Genomic DNA, 26,023 nt, shown 5'->3' on the forward strand with positions numbered 1-26,023 from the left:
GATCGTAGAGGGCTGGGGTCTTGGCCTCACTCCTCAGGGATAGCTTCTTGGGGGTTTAGTGCTGGAAAACAACAGATACATCGAAAACTGCCAAAAATACCCCACAAAAAAAAACAACACCCCAGGAGAAGCAAGTCTTGCACAGCAGAGGGACACGTTTACTTGTCAGTTCATGGTTTCAGTTCTCAGCCCCAAGGTGGTGAGTACGTGGAGATGATGGCGGTATGGGGCTGGGTGACGCCCATGGTGCCTCACTCCGGGGGAGGGCACGGGGGTGGGCAAGGCGGGCATTTAGGAGGACAGGGCTTGGAACACGGTTTGGGAGGGCATGGCGGTGGGCATGGGCATGGCTTGGGACACGGCGGGGGGCATGGCTTGGGACACGGCGGGGGGCATGGGGGGCACTTGGGCGGTGGTGGGCACTTTTCCCGTGGGCACTTTTCAGCGCACCGTTGCAGCAGCTTCTTTAAACAGCTGGGCTGGCATTTGTTCTCAATCTTTGGTTCACATTTTGGGTCACAGTTCTTGGGCTCATTCTTCGGATCGCTTGGCTTATTTTTATCATCACTTGACATTCTTTCTTGATTTTCCAGGCCCTGCAAAGAAATATGTGACAGAATGTATGTGGGGGACCACGCTGCAAAGTGAGAGGGGACCAGTACAGCCTTCCCATACCTCCTGCCCATCCTGTTCCTAAGAAAGCTTTCCCAGATGTGTTCAGGCTCTAGACCAGTGATGGTGAACCTTTTGAGCTCGGCGTGTCAGCATTGTGAAAAACCCTAACTTAACTCTGATGCCTTGTCACCTATAGAAATTTTTTGATCTTTGCAACCATAGTAAAACAAAGACTTATATTTTTGTTATTTATTTTATATATTTAAATGCCATTTACCAAAGAAAAATCAACCAAAAAAATGAATTCACATGTCACCTCTGACACGTGTGTCATAGGTTCGCCATCACTGCTCTAGACCAAACTCTCACTAAAGGGCTGTCCTCTGGTTGTTTTGGTGGATTATTGACCACATTTCTCGATCTCTCCATTCTTTGCTTTCATTTCACTTTTGTCCCCATTTCACAGCCCCTAGTAGGAGTTCTTAACATAGGGTCCTGGGAACCGCCTGCCCCCAAATCCTAAGAACTGTGTTTAACCATGTATTTATCAATATACTCAGTATCTCCTGTAATGTCACGCATTTTAAAACATTAATTTAAGATCAATTAATTTAAAAACATCCCAAAGAGTCTGTAAGTTTGATCAGACTGCTAAGAGGCTCCTGTAAGTCCACTCCCCATCCCTCTGGAGGCGGGATGAGTGTGTATATTAGTTAGTGGGCTTCTGGACCCCGGACACTTCTTTCAATCCTGGGTCCAGCGTGAGTCCTCCAAACCTTGAGAATTGATTTTTTCACTCAAGTGCTGGCATGGGAAGATGGCTGCATCCCTACCATGGCTGGACCACTCTAGGAACCCCTCCTACAGTGATTCGGGTAAGAGAGGAAATCAAGAGAGGATGTGATGAACTGGAGAATTCTAATTTCTCTGAAAACATAAATGTTAGGACCACAAAACACAATGGTGAGGAGGGATTCCTTTTCCCTTTCTTAAGTTTTGCCTTGAGCTGGGTCTTCCTCCACGGACGTGTTGGCTTCTAGATACAACAGGGGATTTTAGTTTCTGAAAAGACTTTCAAGTTGGATTTAATTGGCACCCTTTGATTTAACAATATAAAAGTACCACTTTATCTAATTTAGTCTTCAAATCAGTATTGCTCTCTGGAGATAAAGATCATGAAATTGAACTCCAAATATTGTTAAGAATCTCTCTCTCAAATGATGTATCTTCCTGTACTTGCTACTGAAAGTGAGAGGAAACTTGCACCTGGGTATGGCCACTATCTCAACCTGTTTACTGCCTGGGATGCTGTAGGTCACTCCCAGGAAAGGAGATAAAAAACGAGGGGGGCATTTCCAGTTGTACATGCAACTCACCCCTTTGTGTTGGTACTGAACTTGACAAGTAGTCGAGTGAGGTAGATGGTATGGCTGTGCTTGGGAAGGTGGCTTTTCCCTCTGGTTCCTCTGCTCAGCAATGAAGCCGCGGGAGGGGGGAGGGGAGTCCCACTTGTGACCTCAGCACTGCATCATCAAGTAGTGATTGTTGTGTGACTACTGAGCCTCCAGCTCACCTCAAGCCCTTGAACAGGAGGACGGACTGTGATTAATTACTCCCTTTGTTGTCCTGTCCTCTCCCTGGGTTCTTCAAAATTTGTGCCGGTGAAATCAGGGTATGGTGGAGACCACTGAACTCTAAGGACAGGGAGGCTCATTGTTGCTGGCAACAGAAAAGCTCCGTTTACACGTGGTGTCTTTTTGCTCCCCCAGCCTCCCCAATTTTAACTCCTTTGTACTTGCCCCTTCTCCCCCTTTCTAGGACAGCCTCCCTGGCTTGACCACAGCCATTTCGACTTCCCTTTCCTCTCTATTTTTTTTTTTTAAATATGAGATTCTGAAGCCTCTTTTTGCTACCCTATATGCCTGGCTCAAGTCCAAGGATTATTCTCTCTCTCTCTCTCAAATTCTCACCCAAGGATATGTTTTATAAAATTGATTTTTTTTTTTTTTGAGAGAGAGAGAGAGAGAAGCATTGATGTGAGAGAAAACATTGATGAGTTGCCTCCTGGACACCCCCCCCCCCCCCAACCAGGATTGTACCCACAACCTTTGGTGCTCCAACCAACTGATGACACTTCAACCAACTGAGCCACCTAGCATGGGATTAGCTCTTTAAAACACAAATTTTTTAAATATGTTTTTATTGATTTTAGAGAGGGGGGGGAGAGAGATTAAAAACATCAATGATGAGAATCATCGATTAGTTGCCTCCTGCACACCCCCTACTGGAGACGGAGCTCGCAACCTGGCATGTGCCCAGACTGGGAATTGAATTGGTGACCTCTTGGTTTATGAGTTGATGCTCAATCAATGAAGCCACACTGGCCAGGCTGGGCTTAGCTCTTTTTCTCAATGTCTCTGGCTATAATGCACTGTTTATTGGGCTCTGTGATTTTTTTCCCAATCAGGGAGTAGACATCCCTTGATATACATGGGAAATAAACACTACCTAAAGGAGTTGAGTTTGATGCTCCTGACCAGTCCAGACCTACTGAGTTAACTCCAGATCCTTAGAGTAGAAAGGTTTGCCTCTGAGAAAATTCCTTCCGTGCCTTCCAAAGGCTTGGCCAGTGGGTCTTTGTGGTTGGATTAGGGGTGTGTCTGGGGTGAAGTAGGAGATGAATGTGGGAAAGCCAAGTGGGGCTCAGATACATGGAGCCTGGAACTCGGCTGCAGGAAGTTCATCTTGGCCGTCATTCTTGTTGAGTAGGCAAGACTCACAGGATGAAGTGAGAACACAACTCTATTCCTTCCCTGGATGCCTCTTAACACTGTCTCTGTGGAGCTGGCTCTTCCCTTCCCCCTGGGATGAGGTCTGTGGCAGATGCCATCGACTTCTAGGGTAAAGCTTGGACAATAACAAGTTCTCTGGTTCCTTCTGTTTATACAAACCATCTTATTCCAGTAATCGGAAGGCCTGTTTCCATGAACACTGGATTTCCTTCTCTTTCCCACCGGGGACAGAAAGAGCATCCTCTCTACCCGGTGTTTCTCTTCCTCTTTCTTCACTCACCCAGGTGCCTTCGGTTCCAGGATGGGAGCTGCAGAGGGAGGAGATAGAAGGGGCAGGAAGGTTCTTACCTAACTGATGTCGTTCTGATCTCCTGATATCCAGAAGAAGGGAAACTTGAAGGTGTTCTTGAGGGGACCCCCGTCCCCTGGCTGAGGTTTTGATCACAGTTCCTCAATATCAGCAAACATCTCCTTGGCTGGCTGCCCAGAGCTCCTGCAGCTCCTAGGCATTTGGCAGATCTCCCAGCTCTCACTGCTGATTACCTCACCGCCAGGTGGCCCTCTAGGATGGGACTTGACATAGCCCAGAGGGCCAGCTCTGCCTCTCCTGTGGGCCCCATCTGGTCCTTGGGAAACGCTTACAACCAGTTGAGCTTTCCAAAGTCTTTATATTTTTTCATAAAATAGGAAGAGCCAGAGAAGTCTGTTTTCTTTTTTTTTCTTCATTTTTTTAAGATACAATTTAATTTCACTTGAATTTCACAAAAGAAAGAGAAGTTGATGGAATTGCTGAATTCATATAAATATTCCCTATAGATAAGAGACACTTCCTCTAACATATTCCTTCAAGATTAAAAAAAGAAAAAGAAACTGTGAGAACATTAAAGGTTGAAGGCATTATGATTTTTTCCAAGGACATATTTTCTTTTTTGTGTGTACAGACTGACTTCTTGCTGTGAAAGATGAGTTCGTTGGCCCTGCCACACAGGCATGAACACGCAGTTCTGAAAATACGGAAGCCCTTCTGTACCAGTTAGTAATTGTCAGTCACTGAACTGTCCCCAGGGCTCTCCCACTCCCCTGGCTGCCCCATCCCACCACCAGGACCAACACCAACCCCCATCTCCCCAGAACCCAGAGCTACAGGGGAAAGGGGACTCTGGTCCCATCTCCCAGGCCCTTCAACATGCACCACTTTGCCTCAAGCAGCATAGTTCCATCTGTTTTACATAATGACCATCAGGTAAGGCTTTGTGTGCAGAAAGTATTCAGTGTGAAAACACTTTGAAGTGCCCTGCTCAAGGTCAGTCCTCAGGCCCTTGCAAGTTTGCACATTCCCAGATTTCCAAGAATGGAGGCCTTTCTCCCAAACACACTAGTCCTTGTGAAGTCAAGTGCACGTCTGCACCCTGGTGTCATTACCTTGCATCCAAATAGGCAACAGACACAGGCCTGTGGGTGTAGAGAGGACCCTGAGCCAGCTCCAAATGGGGTGAGGCAGAAGGTGCTGGAGCCCAGGCTCAAGTGGAGGCGGCAGGAAGGGAGTGGGCTTTGCTTCGTGCCCAGGCCTGTGCCAGGTGCTCAAGGTCCAGATCCTCTCCAATCTTACTAGATGTGTTTTTTTGCTCCCTTCCCTTCCCCCCTCCTCTCTCCCTCCTGGCTTTACTGAGCACCTGTCTGTGCCAGGCGCTGGGGTACAAAGGCAAAGCTAGCATCCCCAAGACCTCACCGCCCCGTGAGAGCATCATCAACAAAATGGCTGTGACCGCGGTGGGTGCAGGATGCAGGGGGAGCCCCAAGAAACTCAGGGAAGATTCTCCAGGGGAGTTAAAGCCGGCTGGGACCTGAAGGCTGAGGAAGGGCATTCCAGATGGAGGGAACTGCATGCGTGAAGGCAGGGAGGCAGGAGGCAGGAAGGCCTGGTCTGGGAACTGTGGGAGGGCGATGGAGTCTGGGTCCAGGAAATCTGCTGGGTGAGGTTGGGGTCCCAAAACCTGCTCTCTGGACCCTCTGCCTCCTTGACCTCCTTTGCTCCCGGCTAGGAAGAGGCCCCGGGCCAGCTGCACAAATGGATGCTTTGACATTGGAGAGAGGGAGTGAGCAAGGAGGGGCCAGCTGGTGTGTGTTTTGTGATTGCTTCTCAGAAATCTGCCCCTCCTCCTCCTCCTCCTCCTTTGACACCATGGCAACCCGGAGGCAGCTGGGGAAGCCACCTGTGAGCTGGGCTGAGTTGAAGGCAGGGCTCAGGTGTTCCCAGAACCCGGAAAAGCCCCAAAAGGAGCCCTAGCCAGTTTGGCTCAATGGATAGAGCCTCGGCCTGCGGACTAAAGGGTCCTAGGTTTGATTCTGGTCAAGGGCACATGACCAGGTTGCAGGCTCGATCCCCAGTGGGGGGCTTGCAGGAGGCAGCCGATCAATGGTTCTCTCTCATCATTGATGTTTCTATCTCTCTCTCTCTCTCTCTCTGCCTCTTCCTTCCTCTTTGAAATCAATAAAAATAAAAAATAAAAAAAATAAAAGCCCCAAAAGGAGAGGTCTATTTCCTGAGGCTGCACTTCCCGCTGTCTACGTGGCCACGCCCCCTGTTCACGTGCCCACTTCTGGCCAATCACGTGGCCACGCCCCCTCGTTCACGTGCTCATCGTACAGGAGAACCTACTGTGGCACAGAGAGGGCGAGTGACTTCTTCCTTGGAGGGTGCACAGCAGTAAAAGGACGGAGCTGGAAATGGAACCCTCCGCCGCCCAGACCCTCTGTCTCCTTGACCTGTGACCTCTGGGTAAGCGGCCATTTGCTCTGTAGGGCTTCACCCTTCCCCTCACCCCCTCCTTCACCTCCAGCAGACAGGGGTCTGGTCAGCTGCTCTCTTTGTCCCAAGGTCCCTCCCAGCTGCCTCTCCTGGCCGATTTTGTTTTACCTCGAAATGAAATTGATTCGGGGTCTGCAAACCAGCAGACTGCCTGCATTCGCTCTGAGACGTGGCTCTGCCTGGGGTCTCCTGGTCCAAGTCCCCGATGCCCCCCCAGCCCCGTGGCAGCATCTCTCATCCTCTGGATCCCCATTCAGCACAGGCACCCCCCGCGCTCCCCTGCAGCTCCAGGGACCCGCTGAGCCGGAGCCCGGCTGGTCACCAGTTCCCCAGGTCCTGCCTGCAGCCCCAGGTCCTCAAACCAGTCTGGGAGGGGCTGGGGGGTGGACCCCCTTAGGCAGAGGGGTGCAGACACCAGGTGGGCACTGCGCCTCCACACCCGGCCTCCTCTTTCCCAGGAGGAAATGCCCAGAGCACCAGGTCTGAGCTGAGTCCAGCTCCTGGAGGGCTCAGCCTGTGCAGTGCGGCCACCAGAGGGGACCCGTCTGCAGGGTGGTGGGGAGAACAGGCCTCCCAGGGCAGCTGGGTGCCCACCTGGCCCCAAAGCCATCCTTCAGCCTCCCCCTTGCCCCTTCCGAAGGGGAACCAGGTGTGGTTTCCGCCCAGCTGCCTGCCTTGGGAGGCGGCAGAGGCTGTCGCCCTCTGCTGGCCAGTTCTTGTTACTGCAGGAAGTAAAGTCACCCTGCCACCCAGCCCAGCACATCATTCCCATCCACAGGTCAGAACCAGGCCTCGGCGCTTCCCTCGGCTGGGGTGGAGCAGAGCTGGATTGGGAATCAGGACGGTCTCTGCAGCTGATGTGTGGTCCCCATTTTCACCCACCCAAGGTGCCTCAGGGTCATGGATCTTTGACCCTTGATCCCTTTTCCATGACCTTAGACCCGTGACCTTTAACCCTGATCTATCACCCTTGACCACCGACCCTCGACCTTCACCCTTTGACCCCTGACTGTGTCCTGACCTTTGACTTTTGACCCTTGTCCTGTGACCATTTGACCTATGGCCTGTGACCTTGGACCTGTGACACTTGACCTTTCACCCATTACCTTTGACCTATGGCCCCTGACCTCTGACCATACCCCTTAACACTTGACCCTTCACCCAGACCCTTGACAACCCTAATAATGACCCTAGATCCTTGAATGTGCCTCCGCTGCAACAACCAATGAGGGTAAAGGAACGGCCTCCCACCAGCAGCCAATCGTGGAGTGGGGTGGTGCCAGAGAGATACCCTTCGAGGATGTACCCCACAAGGAAGAAAAAGAAGAGGAAGGTCGGGCAGGGGGACAAGTGAGGAGGAGAGCAGCCCAGATTTAAATTTGAGGACAGTGTGGGATGTGTGCACCAATGATCATCTTTGTGGTCCATCTCATGAGGTGTGGGGATAGTTTTAAGGGAATGCAAAGGAAGAGCATTTACCTGGAGAAAGTTATGTGACATAAAACCTGAGGGATGAGTAGAAAAGTACCCCCTCTCTTCAGCTTTGTATTGTAACCGCCTTGATTACAGAAAACAGGACATTTCTATACTTTGTAGCCAGGCTCTGTACTACTAGTGGAGTCGTAATTCTACACTGAATTCTTCCAGATGACTTCTTATATCCATTGAATGTCTTGACCACCGTCTTGCTCCCTGGTGATGCTGTCTTATTTGCAGAGGACAGGTTATTTGTCTAGCTCAGTGGAGGGGCCTACCAGGTCTGTTTATTGTAAGAAATAGCTTTTTCTTTCTACAATTAGTCATTTGGTGAGTTGCTCTGTGAGAGTGTATGAATATCCTCTTCTGTAACATTATTTTTCTAAAAACTTCATTTCTTGATGATCTACGATGTGTATCAGTTATCATAATCATATTTGTACCTTGGAACCTTTTAACTTTTATCATTCCTTTATACCTTTGATTGTATTTGCCGCATTGTTTTAAGTTGGTTTCTTTGAATATGGATCCAGGAGTTGAATGGTAGAGTTAATGGCTTTGGAGCTTCATTTCGTGAGTGTACTAACAAAATCATAGTAAATGCCATTTCAAAACAGATGGCCTGATAGGGGATCGATTAGATTAACTTTTGTAGGAGGAAGTAGCCCATGATATTTTGGGAGCATGAGCTGCAAAGCTTCTAAATGGATGTAGCCCAGACACTGAATTGGATTTGAAGAAAATGAGAGAAGATGAATTTGGGTTTCTGGTAGATCACAAGTCACTCCTGGGCATGAGGATCACAGAAAAGGTCAGTGTGTGGATATGCAAATGTAGAGTTTACGGAAGCCCCCAGCCTGTGACATTTAAAAAAATTTAAATCATTTTTAAATTTTTCAATTACAATGGACATACATTTTTTTTTTTTATTAGTTTCAAGTTCAGCCTGTGACCCTCTTGGCCTAGAAAATGGAGGGATGATGCTGTCCTGTTCAAGGCCATTAATGGAGCCACGTGAAAACACACACAGCGTGGGACTGTCAGCACCTAGGAAAACAAGGTAGCAATCTTCAGGGGTCTTGTGCCTCCTTCCTGTAGCAGCCAAACTCTTTCTTGTATTGTTGGTAGGTCTTTTGCGAGACAGAGTTTCTGCCCTCTCCTAGTATATGAGAACGCTAATGCCAGGGTTCTTGTTCCAGCATCTAAAAGGGTTCAGCCATCTGGAGAAGACTGTGCGTAGATTAAATAGGAGTCCAGAGACGAAGCATAATTTTGAAAGGCATTTGGGGGTCAGAGGAGCTTAGCTTAAAGGAAACTAAGATCTAAGGTTCTCCTCATCTCAGGACCCCATGCTTTTTATTAACACAATTTGTCCTGAGGCAAGGTGGAAATTGCACTTCAAAGGGTCAGGGTTTCATACAGAGTCCATTGTCAGAATGGGGGAATTAGCCTACGGCTGTTCAGGTGTTCGACCAGTAGGTGGCAATAACATGTAGATTAAGATGCCCTTTAGCTGTCTGGCAGCCAAGCAATCAATTTAATGTATTCTATTTGGTTTGGGGAAATGCCTTCAGCCATTCCCAGATGCAGCCTGCTGTCATGCTGGAATTGGTTTCTAATAATATTGGCACAGGAATTTAGGACCCAAGCCCTCTTCCTCAATCTTTCTTAGGAGTAGAAGGCTTTTTTCTTCCATTCTTTCCCCAGCCACAGTGGTCTTTCTCTGTGCACTGGGGGGGCAATAGAATCTGCTGCCCCTCACCAGAAGCTTAAGACTTGCTTTTCCCAAAGAAGAGAGGCTATTGGTGGGGCTCTGTGCCTTTCTTACAGTGATGGTTGTTCCCTTCCCCTGTGTCAGCACCAATGAGGGAGGCATCCCCGGGTCTACCTCCCTATTCCCAGCATTTCTCACAAGTACCAAGTGGAGAAGCATGGAGAATGACCTTCAAGTAGGTGCAAAGTCCCCTGTTTCTGTGACCTCTGGGCTCCCACACTGTCATGCTGGCTGATACTTAGTTGTTGGAAATTTATTGGACATCTTAGCTGAGTTTTTCTTGTTTGATATATGGCTCCTGACATCTCTTTCTCCTGAAGTTTCACATAGGGGAGCCAGTGCTCACATTCTGCCTCTTGATTGTTTTAAGCCTTTGATTATTTTGAAACTGCTGCTTTTATGGGCTTGAGAAAAGTTATGCTTTTGTAATTTATGTGACTTTTACTCTTTTTAAGGTGAGAGTGCAGCTCTCTGGCTTTCTACATCCTCAGGGAACTGGAGCTTCTCCCCCATTGCTTTACTATTTCTTTATGTCTCTTCTCTTGCCCCGTTTTATTGTCTAAAGTTTTACATATGTCTCCTTTTTCCCCCCAATTCACCCCCCAGCCATTCCCACCCTGTCTTGCCCCTTTTTAGATTGATAAATAAATGTTTTTATTTTTCATCCCTCCCCATTAGTTTTTTAGGGATACATATTTATTTGTTTCTTTTTTGTTGTTGTTGTTTGTTTGTTTTGCACCATTCCTGGTGGTACTGCAATACTGGGTCGATGCGTGGAGTGGACGGAGCAAGCTCCTATTCCATCTCCCTATTGCAAAATTACGTTTACTATAAGGTCCTCAGATAGAGGAAGTATCAGATATTAAACTGATAAGGACAGGTGCTATAATTGATCTTAGCCAAAAAGCTGAGAAGTGATGTGTGTTTTTTTTAGAGGACACTGTAGATATCACACTAAACATACTTGACTTCCTGTAATCTGATAAACAATAGTACTTAAATTCTTCATCAGAAATCCCTAGGAAGCATAAAGTGCCTTAATTTCACTAACTTAATCCCAGGCTCTTGTGTTACTGTTGTCATATACATAAATTTTAAATCTCACATATCATTATTATTAACACTAGTGGCCTGGTGCATGAAATCTGTGCACATTAAAAGGGAATTAATTAGAGGAAATATTTTAATATTGCTATTTGTCCTTTCTCTATAATAGAAATGTCAGAGATGAAAGAAAATTAGTAAAATGTATATGAAAATCTTCCTCCCATCAGAGTCTGGGGTGCGCTGCAGGACCCAGAGTCAAGTCCCCACCCCCCCGCGCACACCTAGAAATTGCACGAGACCCAGACCCGGCCAGCCCCACCCCCGTCAAGCCCCACCAGGCAGGGGGCGCAGCCTCAGCTCCCCTGGCCCGGTGCCAGGCGGGGGGCACAGCTTCAGGTCCCCCATCAAGCCCTGCCGGGTGTGGAGGTGCAGCCTCAGGGCCCACATCAAGCCCCGCTGAGTGGGGGGCACAGCCTCAGGTCCCCAAGCGTACCCTCAGGTCCCCCGGCCTGGTGCTGTGGCGGGGGGTATGGCCTGAGGTCCCCTGGCCTGGGCCGGGGAGGGGGGCATGCTTTGAGGTCCCCCGTCAAGCTCTCCTGGGCAGGGGGCACGGCCTGAGGTCCCCCGTCAAGCCCTGCTGGGTTGGGGAGCACAGCATCAGGTCCCTGCTGATGGCTTGTTACAGGAACCCCACCTCCACTGTGGGCACAGCCATCTTGTGTTACGGGAACCCTGCTTCTGCTGTGGGCGCAGCCATCTTGTGATGGCGTGCTGGCATGAGGGTTAATTTGCATATTATCTCTTTATTATATAGGATATTGCATTTATTTACAATTATCTATGTCTAGATTTCCTTGCTCTTTGTTTCTTCCTCTCTGCTAGGAGAGTTTCCCCTCATCTCTGAATTTTAGGCCAAACCCAGGGTAGGGCTGTTGGGATGGAGACGTTCATTTTTGGCTCTCACCCATTTACTAAATCAAGCATGGGATCTCCCTCCCCCATCATCTGGTCACAAAGACTCCCTGTTAACCAAGGAGGAGGTGCTGATGAAGAGTAAGTCTCAGGGGTCAAGACTGCCTGGGTGGCTGAAGCAGCCATCTGAGGGCTCGTCACTCGATAGTAGCTGCTCCTGTGGCTGACTCATTGTTTAAGGAGAACCCATAGATTCCCAAGAGACCAAGAATGCATCAGGCTTTTTGCTTTGAGGGGTCTGGGGCACCAAACCTAAAGAAACATTAGTGTCTTCATTGTCATGGACAGCAGCTACCTTCTAGGAGGTGTGTCCTCAGAAACCGATGTCCCTGTTACTGTGACATCAGATTCAGGCAAGCGATTCACATATCCTGGGTTATGGAAGTCAAGTCTTCCTTTAAGAAATCGTGTTTTGGGTGTGTTATGAGGATACAAGGAGTCATTTTGTGTTAGGGGAAGTCCCTTGGCGTGCTCGCGTCTGTGTCCCAACTACCATGGACTCAGTGGTGATGACACAATTTGCAGATACCTTGTTCTTAAGCTTTTGAGGGTGGCAGCTGTATTCCTGGAAGTCATGACTATTGCTGATTTCACATAAAACTGCCTGTTTCCTGGCAGGTGTTACGTATCTGCCCCCCTGAGTTAGCAGCTTGGATGATTCAGTGTTTCTGCCTTGCCTTGACCTTACCTGGAGAGCCTGGGTAGATAGGTGCTCTTTCTTTGCTTCATGCTTCTCTCTTTGGAAAATTACATTCTAGGAAAGATTTTTGATGATCTCACTAGATCAAGTAAGTTCAAATAGGGCCATCTTAAGTCTGAGGAGTAGAAATGAAAGGCGGGGAATGTACATTTCAACTGGGCACTGAAAGAGGGATGGGTTGGTCCTTATTGCTTGTCCATGATTAAGTCTACAGTTTATCCAGTCATCCACTGAAGGACATCTTGTGAACAAAACTGCTATACAGATTTGCATGCAGGTTTTTGTGTGGATGTATTTTGAAACCAGATGGGTAAATTTCCAGGGGTGTTATTATTAGATCTTATGGTAAAATTTAGCTCTGCAAGACCTTGAGTCAGTTTTGATAAGCTAGCTATTTTAAGGAATTTTTATATGTCATTAAATTTTTCTCTAATTTATCCTCTTGGAAGTCTGTCAGCCCTCTCTGCCCAGGCAACAGTCATCTACTTCCCCCTAGGACAGTGATGGAGAACCTATGACACGCGCGTCAGAGGTGACACGTGAACTCATTTTTTTGGTTGATTTTTCTTTGTTAAGTGGCATTTAAATATATAAAATAAATATCAAAAATATAAGTCTTTGTTTTACTATGGTTGCAAATATCAAAACATTTCTATATGTGACACGGCACCAGAGTTAAGTTAGGGTTTTTCAAAATGCTGACACACCGAGCTCAAAAGGTTCACCATCACTGGGCTAGGAAATCCAAGGAGCTTTTTCTCCCTAGAATTTTTCACAATTTTTACCCAGGTTGCTTTATTTTCTTTTATGATTTTTTTGTGGCAGGACCCAATAGCCCATGTACATTTCTTATCTCAGGAAGACTCTTATGAGGAGAAGTGTCTTGATTCATTCAATTTCTTGCCTGACATCCTCAATCTCACTAGTACATACTATACTGGATTAGTTCATATTTTTTATTAGCTCTTGAAATCACTCCCTTAACTATTCTGATACTAGTTAGGGAATATAGACAAACCTCAGATATATTGTGGGTTTGGTTCCAGACCACAATAAAGCAAATATTACAATAAACATCTGAGGGAACCACATAAGTGTGGTTCCATCTAGGAACCATTCGGTGATGACAACATAGACACCTGGCCTCAAGGTGCTGAAATGATGGCTCTGTGCGTGTATGGTCACGGTTAATGGTAATCTTGGCACAAAGCCCTTCCTGACTGACAAGAAGTTCTGGGAACCTGGCCTATGAACTGAGGGGGTGTGCTGCTGAGTTGATTCAGTGATCCTTGACTTTCTATGCCTCCTCTTCCTCTTTCTGTCCCTCTTCTTTCTCTTCTTCCTCCTTTGGCAATGATGAAACCAAGTTCTTGGAAAGCTTCCTGATTATTGACCAAGACTTGGAAGCTGCAGCAACATTGCTTTAAAATGTTAATACACAAGAGTGAGTCTGCCCTACTGACTGCAGGTAGATTTCGTAAAGATATGGAAGGAGTAATCACAAATTGCACCGCCATCAGGTCTTCAGTGACTGATAGACACCAACTGGACAGATAAGAGAAGATAATGCGGCAGGTTGAGGGGTCTGGAGGCCTTAAGGAGGACAGACAAACAGAAAACATATTTTAAAAATGACTGTCTTTAAAGACCTAAAACCTGTGTGTAGAGTAAGAGAAAGCAAATACATATGATCAGCTTAAGTTCATAGTTTCACCTCGATTTCAGACTTTAAGTGTTCAGACCTAACTCCCTTCCTTAAACCTCCTCTCAATCATTACATGTGATGGAGTGAGTGTTAAATGGTATTTTTATTTATATTTGCTTCTTGCAATTTAAAAACTGATAATTTATTTATGAAATAAAAAAGGCTTTATTTTCTGATATGAAAATTGCAAGAATTTCTTGCAGTACCAGCGGCTAGGGCTGTTGTTGGGTCAGGTGGGTTGGGGAGATGCTGATCCCATAACAAGTGTGTTCCCACATTACACAGTAACATCAGGTCAGTGCTGTAACTTGATTCCTATCTCAGATTGGGCCTTCTCATCAGTCATAGTTCAAAACTAAATGTTTCAGTACCTGATGGGGCAGCAAGGAAAAGAGGATAGTTCAGGTCCAAGATCCAATAGAGAAACTGTGGGAGAACTTTTGAGAGCTTACTCTGAAAAAGCTGAAATCAAGCCTGTATCCAAGATTGGAGAACATACTAGGACATTGTTTCCCAAACTCTAATTACTCCCATAAGGCCCAGTATACTTACACATCACATGTATCATATAACATTCTTAATATTTTTACACTTAAAATCATTTTATATACCAACTCTTCGAATTTCTGATTTTATTGATCATAGGAAATTATGTCCATGAAATGGCAGATGAAATATTCAAATTATGTATTTAATTCAGAATTAACATACTAGTAGACATACAGCCAACGTTTGAGTTATTCTCTTCCCATCTGAGGCCATCTCATAACACAAGCAGTATTCCTGCTTTTGGAGACGCTGTTAGGAATTGGGGACTGAAAAATTTCCCCCGTTGGCAGATGCAACATTTTCAAAAAGCTTTTTATAAATAACTTTAGTGCCTCTTTGTGTGGTCACCTCTCATTTGAGGCACAGAAGACCTCAGGACAGAGAGCGTGTGACCCTGAAAAGACCTTGGCTGGTACCTCATGCACTTCCTTATGGACGGGGAAAAGCTGAGGGCACATTTCTCAGGAGATTCAACTACCCACCCTGGGTGGGCACCAGAACAGTGCACCCCGATAGCTGGTGTGTCGGTCTGTGATGCCCATTAACCTGCGAACAAGGAAGGACTGCATCTTGTTCTCTACTGTAGGCAACATCTGAGGGAACCACATGGGTGTGGTTCAGCAAATAGACTTTAATGAATGTTTGTGATTTTTGTTCGCTTCTCTGCATTTTATTAAATGGTGATTAAGAGTTCCTTTAAAAAAAAAATAAAAGAGCTCAAATGTACAACCGTGAGGGAAGCTAGGAGGAAAAGTGCTGAGAGACTGATTCCCACTCTGAAATCTGCCAGAGTATTGGAATTGCAATAGCTAAAGTGTGGTCCCGGGAGATTCCTTGTGGCCAAGGTGGTACAGATTTATCAAGAACAAAGGAATTAGTTCTGTGTCCTCTATTTGCAGAACCAAAACAGTGCAACTAGGACCATGGAGGTCACATTTTACTGAATGTTCCTAGTGTCATTACGGGGAATCTACCGAAATGATCTGCAGCCTTACCTCAGCCCGTTTTAGAAGAAGAAAAGAGGACTTAGATCAGCAGGCCATAGGATCAAAGACAAATGCATTTAAGGACATTTTGGGTAAAGAGAAAGGCTTTTTCCAACCCAGCATGTACAACAAAATGACAACCAGCTGAAGTGGAACAGGGCAGAAGGTTTTATGACTCAAGGAAGGTGAAATATGGGGAAGGGTCATCTCCCCCAATCAAGAAAGAGAGCCTTTGAGCACCAGTTAGAGAATCCCCCAAGTTCTCCCACAGCCCTAAGTCACTGGCTGAGAGCTAAGCCAGCGGCTCTGTGAGTCATGAGCACGGAGCCCAGTGAGAAGAGCCTGGAGATGATGCGTTCTGTTGTCAGCGTCCCTGTCAAGCCTGCATGGATGGATTTGCATTTTGGGTGGGAAATTTTTGGACCAGGTCAGTTTAGGGCTCCACTTCCCCCTGGGTGGAGCGAGCACAGGCGCTATAAAGAGGCTGCCTGCCGTGCCACTGCCATCCTCCCAGCCGCGAGTTCTGATCTACGCTGAGAACACGGTGAGTCTCTCTCTAGAGTTCAACTGTTTTTCTGGTGCTTTCAGCTGTTGAATTTACCTAAAGACTGAATGTTTGGCATGTCCAAAATCGTGATCATGGGTTTGATGCTACTTATTTGATGAAACCTTAGAATTGGGGTGCATTGATATACTGTTTTCACTTGTTTTTAGGTAGTTTGATTTCCTGTACGAAAAACAAATTAATAGGAAAGCTTTGATGGAGAGGAGAGGAAAGACAAAGATATTTGTTGTTGTTGTTGTTGGTTTAATATGTATATTTTGGTGTCCCTTCCATTCTGGTGTGAATTCAAAGGCTCTTTGCCTTGTTCCCGAACAGCCCTTTGTTGTGTGCCTGCATCAGCCTATTGGGACCTCACAAGAGATAATGATGAGAGAAATTGCTCGTGAGGTTGCCCATGATATTAGAACTTGTGATGGGCTTTCATGAAGATGTTATTTTCATACAAAACATATGACTTTATTCTTTCAGCAATATTTTCTTTGGAAAAATGGTAAGCGGAAAGACAAGTCTTTCTCAGGGCTGATGAAACAATTTTATAAAGCCGAAGGGAAAAGCTAGAGAGTCTCCATGTGAACTTAAGAGATAAAGGCACATTCTTGGAGATTGGAGAGATAAATCTCATGGTGTTATCTAAGTGTTGGGTTCTCTCTCTCTAGGAATGCCTTCTTATGCTCACTGTCATGTACTTTTGTTCAGGTTTTAAGACTCCAGAAAGATGTCTTACCAGCAGCAGCAGTGCAAGCAGCCCTGCCAGCCACCTCCCGTGTGCCCACCTAAGTGCCCAGAGCCATGCCCACCCCCAAAGTGCCCTGAGCCATGCCCACCCCCAAAGTGCCCTGAGCCATGCCCACCACCAAAGTGCCCTGAGCCATGCCCACCTCCAAAGTGCCCTGAGCCATGCCCACCTCAGCTGTGCCAGCAGCAATGCCCACCTGTGCAGCCTCCTCCACCATGCCAGCAGAAGTGCCCACCCAAGAGCAAGTAACAGCTTCAGCATTCATCAGGGACAGGGAAGAATAAGAACAACTGGCTCACCTCGCTCCCCAGCCCCTCCGTCATCTTCTCTTCAGAGCCCATCACGGATGCAGAAGAAGCTCCTCCACCCTTCAGCCTGATATGCTTGTGACGATTCCTGACAGCGAATGATTTCCTTCCTGAGTCTATTCTGGAAGGAAAGAAAGCTGAGAAAGGGCAGTTCTCTACTGCACCAGCGTTCGATCCCCCAGCTTCAGAAGGAAGAGCAGCAGCTGTCTTCCCGGAGTCGGGGGGTGTGGGGGGCGGGGGCAGAGGGTTCCCTTGATGGCTTCTGTGTCTGTGATCTGGGCAGAGGGCTCCTACCACCTGAGCAGCTGTACCTATTCTTCCATTTCCTGAATAAAGCACTATTTTGTTTGTGATGGAATTATATATTTTTTTCTTCTGTTAAACTTTAAATTCACTTTCCGTTTACTATAACAGCACAGAAAAGAGATCAAAGTATGTCGTTTTGACACCTACTTTGAGAGCTGCCCTGAGAAGTAGAGAGAGAGAGAGAGAGGGATAGAGGGAGAGAGAGAGAGATTGCTCCGCTGTTCCACCTATCCATGCAATCACTGGTTGGGTGCTGTAAGAGCCCTGACTGGAGATGAAACCCGCAACCATGTTCCAACCAACTGAACTACCCAGATAGGGTAGCTTTTTGTCTTTAAATATATTTTTTAATCCTTGCCCAAGGACATGTTTTCATAATTTTAGAGAGAGAGAGAAAGGGTGAGAGTGAGAGAGAGAGAAACATCAATTGATTGCCTTCTGAACATGCCCCAACTGGGAATCGAACCCTCAACCTGGGTATGTGCTCTGACCAGGAGTGGAATCTGCTCCCCTTTTGGTCTACAGGATGATGCTCCAATTAACCAAGCCACCCAGCCAGGGCCCAGCCAGGGCAGTTCTTGAGGGTTTTGATGAAGTAAACTGTGAGCCTAGATTAAAATGACTTTGCTATTTTAAGAATACAAACAACTTTATGGTCTTCCTTTCTTACTTTCCACACTACCCATTTCATGTGTGGGCAGTGCAGCTCACTTAAGAGGATAATTTCATGAGGTATATACAAGACCCTCAGAGAACAATGGATAAAAGATTCTCTCTCAGAGAGAATAAAGGCAAAACTAATAAAGGCAAATAGGAGAATGAATACAGAAATTCTTATACTTCGCTACTCTTTTGTATGATGCTTATTTTCTTCCATCTTCCCCCAACCCCCAGCTTGACCAATGTATAATTGACAAATAAAATTGTATATTTTATTTTTTTATTTATTTTTTTAAAAATATATTTTATTGATCCTTCACAGAGAGGAAGGGAGAGAGATAGAGATTCAGAAACATCGCTGAGAGAGAAACACCAACCAGCTGCCTCCTGCACATCTCCCACTGGAGATGTGCCTGCAACCCAGGTACATGCCCTTGACCGGAATCGAACCTGGGACCCTCCAGTCCGCAGGCCGACGCTCTATCCACTGAGCCAAACCGGTTTTGGCTAAAATTGTATATTTTAAAGTAAATAAGATAATCATGTTTACTTAGCGACATGATCATCATAATCACTTTAACATAACTATAGCCTCACATAGTTACCATCTGTGCGTATATGTTAAGAACACAATATTGATCATCTTAGCATATTTCAAGTACACAACACAGTATTATTAGGAATGATCACCATTCTGTAAGTTATACCCCCAGAGCTTATCCATCTTTTAACTGAATGTTTCTACCCTATGACCAATATCTCTATATATTTGCCACTCCTCAGCCCAGTAACATTTATTCTCCTCTCTACTTCTGAGATCTATGACTTGACAACACCCTCCTCAATAACCAATGGGTCATGAAGAAATAATAAGGAAAATCAGAAAATTGTTTGGGAGAAAAAAAAAATAAAAACAGAGCCTGCTAAACTCATAAGACACAAGTAAAAACAGTGTACGTAGAAAAATTTAAGTCTGGAGACATCTATATTACAAAAGAAGAAAAATCTCAACTCAATAACCTTATAGAACTTTAAGTCAAACTATACCCCAAGTAAAGATAAAGATGGGAATAATAAAGACTAGAGTAGAAATAATGAGTAGAAAAAAAAGGAATTAATAAACTAAAAGTTGGTTCTCTGAAAAGATCAATAAAACTGACAATTCTATAGCTAGACTGACCAAAAAGAGAAAAGACTCAAGTTACTGAAATTAGCAGAGAGGAGACATCATTACTGATCTTACAGAAATAAAAAGGATTGAATGAATTCAGAGGAAGATAAGGCACTCAGTCATGGTGAGATCATTTGAGGAAAGGAGCCTGGATTCCTTTATGACTGCATGGAGCAAAAACCTTCCCAAACCACGCTAGACTTGGACACAAGTAAGAAATTACTTCTACTGGACTGAGCCACAACAATTTAGGGGGTGTTTGTTATAGCAGCTAACCTGTGCTGACTAATAAATTATATGATTAGAACACTTTTTCTGTTTGTTTGTTTGACTACTTTATTTTGATGCTAGGTGGCACTGTTTACTCTGATATGATAGTAGACCTTACCTACTGATGAAACAAGAAGACAGATTAGCCCTAACCGGTTTGGCTCAGTGGGTAGAGCGTCAGCCTGCAGACTGAAGGTTCCCAGGTTCAATTCCAGTCAAGGGCATGTACCTTGGTAGGGGGTGTGCAGGAGGCAGCTGATCGATGTTTCTAACTCTCTATCCCTCTCCCTTCCTCTCTGTAAAAAATCAATAAAATATATTTTTTTAAAAAAGAAGACAGATTAATAAAACTTTTAGGATGAACCTTTCTCAAATAGTTTTTAAAGAATGTGGTCAGGTAAAAACATGATGATCAAAACCAGCACAATTGTTTGTGTTATACCAAATGCTCATGTTTTTTTCATTATTTCATTTTACAACCTAAGGAAAAATATATCTCTTTTTTAATTTTTTTATTGATTAAGTTATTACATATGTGTCCTTATCCCCACATTACCCCCCATACCCCCCCCCCCCCACTCATGCCCTCACATCCCTGTCGTCTGTGTCCATTGGTTAGGCCTATATGCATGCATACAAGTCCTTTGGTTGATCTCTCCCCCTTACCCCCACCCTCCTCTACCTTCCCTCTGAGGTTTGATGGTCTGATTGATATTTCTCTGTCTCTAGATCTGTTTTTGTTCATCAGTTTATGTTGTTCATTATATTCCATAAGTGAGATCATGTGATTTTTATCTTTCTCTGACTGGCTTATTTCACTTAGCATAATGCTCTCCAATTCCATCCATGCTGTTGCAAATGGTAAGAACTCCTTCTTTTTTACCGAAGTGTAGTATTCCATTGTGTAGATGTACCACAGTTTTCTAATACACTCATCCACTGATGTACACCTAGGCTGTTTCCAAATCTTAGCTATGGTGAATTGAGCTGCTATGAACATAGGGATGCATATATCCTTTCTAATTGGTGTTTCTAGTTTCTTGGGATATATTCCTAGAAGTGGGATCACTGGGTCAAATGGGAGCTCCATTTTTAGTTTTCTGAGGAAACTCCATACTGTTCTCCACAGTGACTGCACTATACTTCTGCAGGAAAATTTGCTGTGTTTTCCATCCCAGGAATATAAAAAGAAACATATTTTTGATATAACTGTGAATATGTACACATATATATGAATGGATGGCTGATAATTCTATCATGCTTCATTTCTCTGTAAACATTGTTATATTCTAGGAAGATGGAGTGGTGGGCTTTCCAGTCCTCACTGCCCGTGGTTCCTGCCACACTGTGTGTGGTTTGCATCCTGAGGCTGCAATAGATCAGCTTTGGTGTGTTACTCTGGGAAACCTCCAATCTAGCTTGCATGGGTGTGTATGTGTGTTTGTGTGAGGGGTTGGGTGGGGAGAGAAGTACATGCCTCTAGATGACTGGAAATGCCCTAAAGATCCTCATTCCCTTCCTGGCAGAGTGGGCACTCAGCAAATGGGAGAGGATTGATTGAGATAAATGTGGAGGCTGCGAGTCCTTGTGGATGTTTGAGAAACAGAGTCACAGGTATCAGAACGAAATGAGCGAGGAGGAGCAGATTCACATATGGAGGAACAATATCCTTTGAAATAAACAGGAATTGGCTAGATGAGTGAGCAATGTGAAAGCCAGGTGTAGGGACAGGGCACTCAGGGTTAGAGAGTCAGAGTCAGCGCGGACAGGCACTAACTAGACTCCAGCGTGACTCACTAAGTGGCAGGAGGAGAGCCCTGCTCCAGTCTTGGATGCCCAAGGAACAGCCTCTGGGTGGCATTACACATCCTCCCAATGCCAGCCCAAGAAAAGTCAGCGGTGGGGTAAGGGGGTGGGGGGTGACGCGCCACCCACCTACTACCAGGACCCAAAGACTCTGAAAGATGCCCTTCCTCACCAACCTGTCTGGGAACAGGTCCTATTTCACAAGGGAAAGGAAAAAAGACAATGAGTCAGATCACGGCACACACAGTCAGGAGTGAAATGGAAAGTGCATTTAATGGGGGCAGAACAGAGCTGATCCACATATTTGCACCTTAAGTCCCTCTTCAGATGAATCCTGAGCTGAAACTAGGGTCCTAAGGTATCAAGAACCTCAGCCTCATTCAGAAGCTCAGAGGCTCGGAGTTTTTGGGAAGGAAGGCTTCATAGCACATATTTTTAGGGGGCAACTGAGGGAGGATTGTAACTCAGGGTAACAGCATGCTGATTACAAGGAAAATGGCACTCAAGCAGAATGGGAGAGGGGATTCAGCATCAAGGACCACATTACTTCTGCTTGGTCTGCTGAATTGGTCCTGGGATGACCGTTGAGGGACATGGCTCAGGAACCTTGGGGTGGCATGGCTCAGGAACCTTGGGGTGGCATGGTTCAGGAACCTTGGGGTGGCATGGTTCAGGAACCTTGGTTTGGCATGGCTCTGGCAGCTTGGTGTGGCAGGGCTCAGGATCCTTGATTTGGCATGGCTCAGGAACCTTGGTGTGGCATGGCTCAGGATCCTTGGTTTGGCATGGCTCAGGAACCTTGGGGTGGCATGGCTCAGGAACCTTGGTTTGGCATGGCTCAGGAACCTTGGTTTGGCATGGCTCAGGATCCTTGGTTTGGCATGGCTCAGGAACCTTGGGGTGGCATGGCTCTGGATCCTTGGTTTGGCATGGCTCAGGAACCTTGGGGTGACATGGCTCAGGAACCTTGGGGTGGCAGGGCTCAGGATCCTTGGTTTGGCATGGCTCAGGAACCTTGGGGTGACATGGCTCAGGAACCTTGGGGTGGCAGGGCTCAGGATCCTTGGTTTGGCATGGCTCAGGAACCTTGGTTTGGCATGGCTCAGGAACCTTGGGGTGGCATGGCTCAGGAACCTTGGTGTGGCATGGCTCCTTGGTTTGGGGAACACATTGTTCCTGGGGTGGAGGCTGGCAGGGCTGTTTCACCTGCTGTTGCTGAAGCTGGGGGGGTGTGGTGCAGGGCTGCTTCTGCTGGTAGGAACTCATGGTTCACAGGAGGCTGGACCTAAAGACAGAACAGATTATTTAAACAGGGATTAGCTAGGGAAGGAGCCACACTCAATGCCAGTTCGGGTCTCCTAAGAAGCAAATGTTCCCCTTCCTCCGTTTATGACTAAGAACACCCTGGTGATTTCTGAACCTTTGATCTGGGGGAACCGAAAGGTAATTTGTTCAGCTCTACTCAGGGCCTCTCCCAGTGGTCTCTTTCTTCCTGGCACAACTTAAAACCCAATTAGCAATGCAACACAGCCGCAGGTTCCTAGCAGAAATATGAGAGCACAATATTGGATCACATGGAAATGTGATATGGTTTGAAAGAAAAAAACAAAAAATAAACAGCAACCCAGTAACTTCAGCCTAACATTTCTGAAAACAGAATGGTTTATCACCTATAAGCTAATTACTGACTTCTCCAGAACCCACTTGATCCCCCTCTAGCCTCACTCACACCCTACTCTTTCTCACGAGCTTTCTTCAATCTGCTCGTTCAAGTACTACCTGAACACCATGGGTCACAGGTGGCCTCTATGATCCTCATCCGATACCTTGGGAGGCATTTCTAGAGCAAGCCTTCTCTTTCCCAAACTGCACAGCACTTTGCTTGTCCTTATTGCTTTATGCGGGTGACTTTCTACATTGACTTTCTGCTGCCCATGTCTTATTTTCCTGTATACGCTGTAGTTTCATGGAATAAATTCTCTGTTGTCTAAATTGTTTTTTTTTTTAGCAAAGTACCAACATAATAAATTCTCATAAAACACTTTGGTGAAAGAATAAAATTCTCCGCATTCAGGTTATGAATAAAGAAAGAGGTATAATGTCACTATAAGTTCTACCAACTCTAAGTTAGCAGGGTTTATCCTGCTAATGGAGGGTCGCACGCAAGCCAATCCTCTTCTCTCTGTCACAGCAAGAGCTGACGGGGCAGCATTGATAACATCTTACTAGTAAGTCTCTTCAAGCGAAAACTATGATTGCATTTACAACAAAGCTGTTCATAGAGGCTATAACTCTGATAACAGAACTTCAATAGTGCCAAGGAGGTTCCAATAAAAAGAAAATACCTTGAGCAATTGGTAAGCGTTCGGAGGAAGGAGAGCCACGGGGTGCGCAGAGAAGAGCAGGCTGCGTGGTCACTCTGGTCTGGTGTAGTGTCCCCAGCCAACTGGCTTTTTATAGATGGAAACCTGTCTCAAGGAAGTGGGATTTTTTTGGACTGCTATGTCTTAATCCTTTGCCTGTCAAACATGATTCACCCCAGTCCCCTCATCTACCTGTTGGTTCAGTCTTTGTGATGAAACCACCCACATGACATTTTTTTGGCACTTGCTGTCTGGCAATGATGTCACCTGGGCCTTGTCCCCATGGAGGGTCCTTTACACCCATGTGGAATGTTTACAGTGGGGGCGGTGTGGGCTGAAAGGCAAGAAGAGGGAGAAGTTCTAGGGCTGCCGGATCCAGAAACATCCCTGTTTCCTGGAGGCCCTAATTCAGCCGTGGGCAAACTATGGCACGCGGGCCGGATCTGGCCCGTTTGAAATGAATAAAACTAAAAAAAAAAAGACCGTACCCTTTTATGTAATGATGTTTACTTTGAATTTATATTAGTTCACACAAACACTCCATCCATGCTTTTGTTCCGGCCCTCCGGTCCAGTTTAAGAACCCATTGTGGCCCTCTAGTCAAAAAGTTTGCCCACTGCTTGGCCTAATCCCTGGCACAGTCCAGGCTTATTGAACTGCTTAGTATTGGAAGTGGATGTGGAGAAAACAGTTGTTCCTGGTTATCCTGGGAGGCCAAGGAATCTACCAAGATGATCTGCAGCCTTACCTCAGCCCGTTTTAGAAGGAGAAAAGAGGACTTAGATCAGCAGGCCATAGGATCAAAGACAAATGCATTTAAGGACATTTTGGGTAAAGAGAAAGGCTTTTTCCAACCCAGCATGTACAACAAAATGACAACCAGCTGAAGTGGAACAGGGCAGAAGGTTTTATGACTCAAGGAAGGTGAAATATGGGGAAGGGTCATCTCCCCCAATCAAGAAAGAGAGCCTTTGAGCACCAGTTAGAGAATCCCCCAAGTTCTCCCACAGCCCTAAGTCACTGGCTGAGAGCTAAGCCAGGCCTCTGTGAGTCATGAGCACGGAGCCCAGTGAGAAGAGCCTGGAGATGATGCGTTCTGTTGTCAGCGTCCCTGTCAAGCCTGCATGGATGGATTTGCATTTTGGGTGGGAAATTTTTGGACCAGGTCAGTTTAGGGCTCCACTTCCCCCTGGGTGGAGCGAGCACAGGCGCTATAAAGAGGCTGCCTGCCGTGCCACTGCCATCCTCCCAGCCGCGAGTTCTGATCTACGCTGAGAACACGGTGAGTCTCTCTCTAGAGTTCAACTGTTTTTCTGGTGCTTTCAGCTGTTGAATTTACCTAAAGACTGAATGTTTGGCATGTCCAAAATCGTGATCATGGGTTTGATGCTACTTATTTGATGAAACCTTAGAATTGGGGTGCATTGATATACTGTTTTCACTTGTTTTTAGGTAGTTTGATTTCCTGTACGAAAAACAAATTAATAGGAAAGCTTTGATGGAGAGGAGAGGAAAGACAAAGATATTTGTTGTTGTTGTTGTTGGTTTAATATGTATATTTTGGTGTCCCTTCCATTCTGGTGTGAATTCAAAGGCTCTTTGCCTTGTTCCCGAACAGCCCTTTGTTGTGTGCCTGCATCAGCCTATTGGGACCTCACAAGAGATAATGATGAGAGAAATTGCTCGTGAGGTTGCCCATGATATTAGAACTTGTGATGGGCTTTCATGAAGATGTTATTTTCATACAAAACATATGACTTTATTCTTTCAGCAATATTTTCTTTGGAAAAATGGTAAGCAGAAAAACAAGTCTTTCTCAGGGCTGATGAAACAATTTTATAAAGCCGAAGGGAAAAGCTAGAGAGTCTCCTAGTGAACTTAAGAGATAAAAGCACATTCTTGGAGATTGGAGAGATAAATCTCATGGTGTTATCTAAGTGTTGGGCTCTCTCTCTTTAGGAATGCCTTCTTGTGATCACTGTCATGTACTTTCGTTCAGGTTTTAAGACTCCAGAAAGATGTCTTACCAGCAGCAGCAGTGCAAGCAGCCCTGCCAGCCACCTCCCGTGTGCCCACCTAAGTGCCCAGAGCCATGCCCACCTAAGTGCCCAGAGCCATGCCCACCCCCAAAGTGCCCTGAGCCATGCCCACCCCCAAAGTGCCCTGAGCCATGCCCACCTCAGCTGTGCCAGCAGCAATGCCCACCTGTGCAGCCTCCTCCACCATGCCAGCAGAAGTGCCCACCCAAGAGCAAGTAACAGCTTCAGCATTCATCAGGGACAGGGAAGAATAAGAACAACTGGCTCACCTCGCTCCCCAGCCCTCCGTCATTTCTTCAGAGCCCATCAAGGATGCAGAAGAAGCTCCTCCACCCTTCAGCCTGATATGCTTGTGACGATTCCTGACAGCGAAT

At 46.1% G+C, this 26,023-nt stretch overlaps 4 protein-coding genes and 1 non-coding gene across 5 annotated transcripts; 2 read left to right on the forward strand and 3 right to left on the reverse strand.

The window, feature by feature from the left end:
* Positions 1–251: 251 nt before the first annotated feature.
* On the reverse strand, positions 252–575 carry LELP1 (late cornified envelope like proline rich 1). The gene has a single exon (XM_070397674.1). It carries the CDS (start codon positions 573–575, stop codon positions 252–254), a length of 324 nt encoding a protein of 107 aa, XP_070253775.1.
* Positions 576–10,194: 9,619 nt separating this feature from the next.
* LOC138996516 (U2 spliceosomal RNA) lies at positions 10,195–10,385 on the reverse strand. Its single transcript, XR_011468803.1, has one exon. It is a non-coding gene; the product is annotated as a U2 spliceosomal RNA (small nuclear RNA).
* Positions 10,386–16,705: 6,320 nt separating this feature from the next.
* On the forward strand, positions 16,706–16,975 carry LOC138996032 (small proline-rich protein 2E). The gene is made up of 2 exons (XM_070396933.1): positions 16,706–16,753; positions 16,805–16,975. Exons 1-2 carry the CDS (start codon positions 16,706–16,708, stop codon positions 16,973–16,975), a joined length of 219 nt encoding a protein of 72 aa, XP_070253034.1.
* A 4,605-nt stretch (positions 16,976–21,580) lies between these two features.
* On the reverse strand, positions 21,581–23,665 carry LOC138995669 (cornifin alpha-like). Its single transcript, XM_070396287.1, has 3 exons — positions 23,593–23,665; positions 22,334–22,532; positions 21,581–22,141 (listed from the first exon to the last, which is right to left on the reverse strand). Exons 2-3 carry the CDS (start codon positions 22,511–22,513, stop codon positions 21,791–21,793), a joined length of 531 nt encoding a protein of 176 aa, XP_070252388.1. The 5' UTR covers positions 22,514–22,532; positions 23,593–23,665; the 3' UTR covers positions 21,581–21,790.
* A 1,963-nt stretch (positions 23,666–25,628) lies between these two features.
* Positions 25,629–25,868, forward strand: LOC138996050 (small proline-rich protein 2D). The gene has a single exon (XM_070396958.1). It carries the CDS (start codon positions 25,629–25,631, stop codon positions 25,866–25,868), a length of 240 nt encoding a protein of 79 aa, XP_070253059.1.
* The last annotated feature ends 155 nt before the right edge of the window (positions 25,869–26,023 follow it).

Source organism: Myotis yumanensis, unplaced genomic scaffold (assembly GCF_028538775.1).
Source record: "Myotis yumanensis isolate MYYU_CA2020_CCGP unplaced genomic scaffold, mMyoYum1.0.hap1 SCAF_17, whole genome shotgun sequence".
NCBI classification, from domain to species: domain Eukaryota; kingdom Metazoa; phylum Chordata; class Mammalia; order Chiroptera; family Vespertilionidae; genus Myotis; species Myotis yumanensis.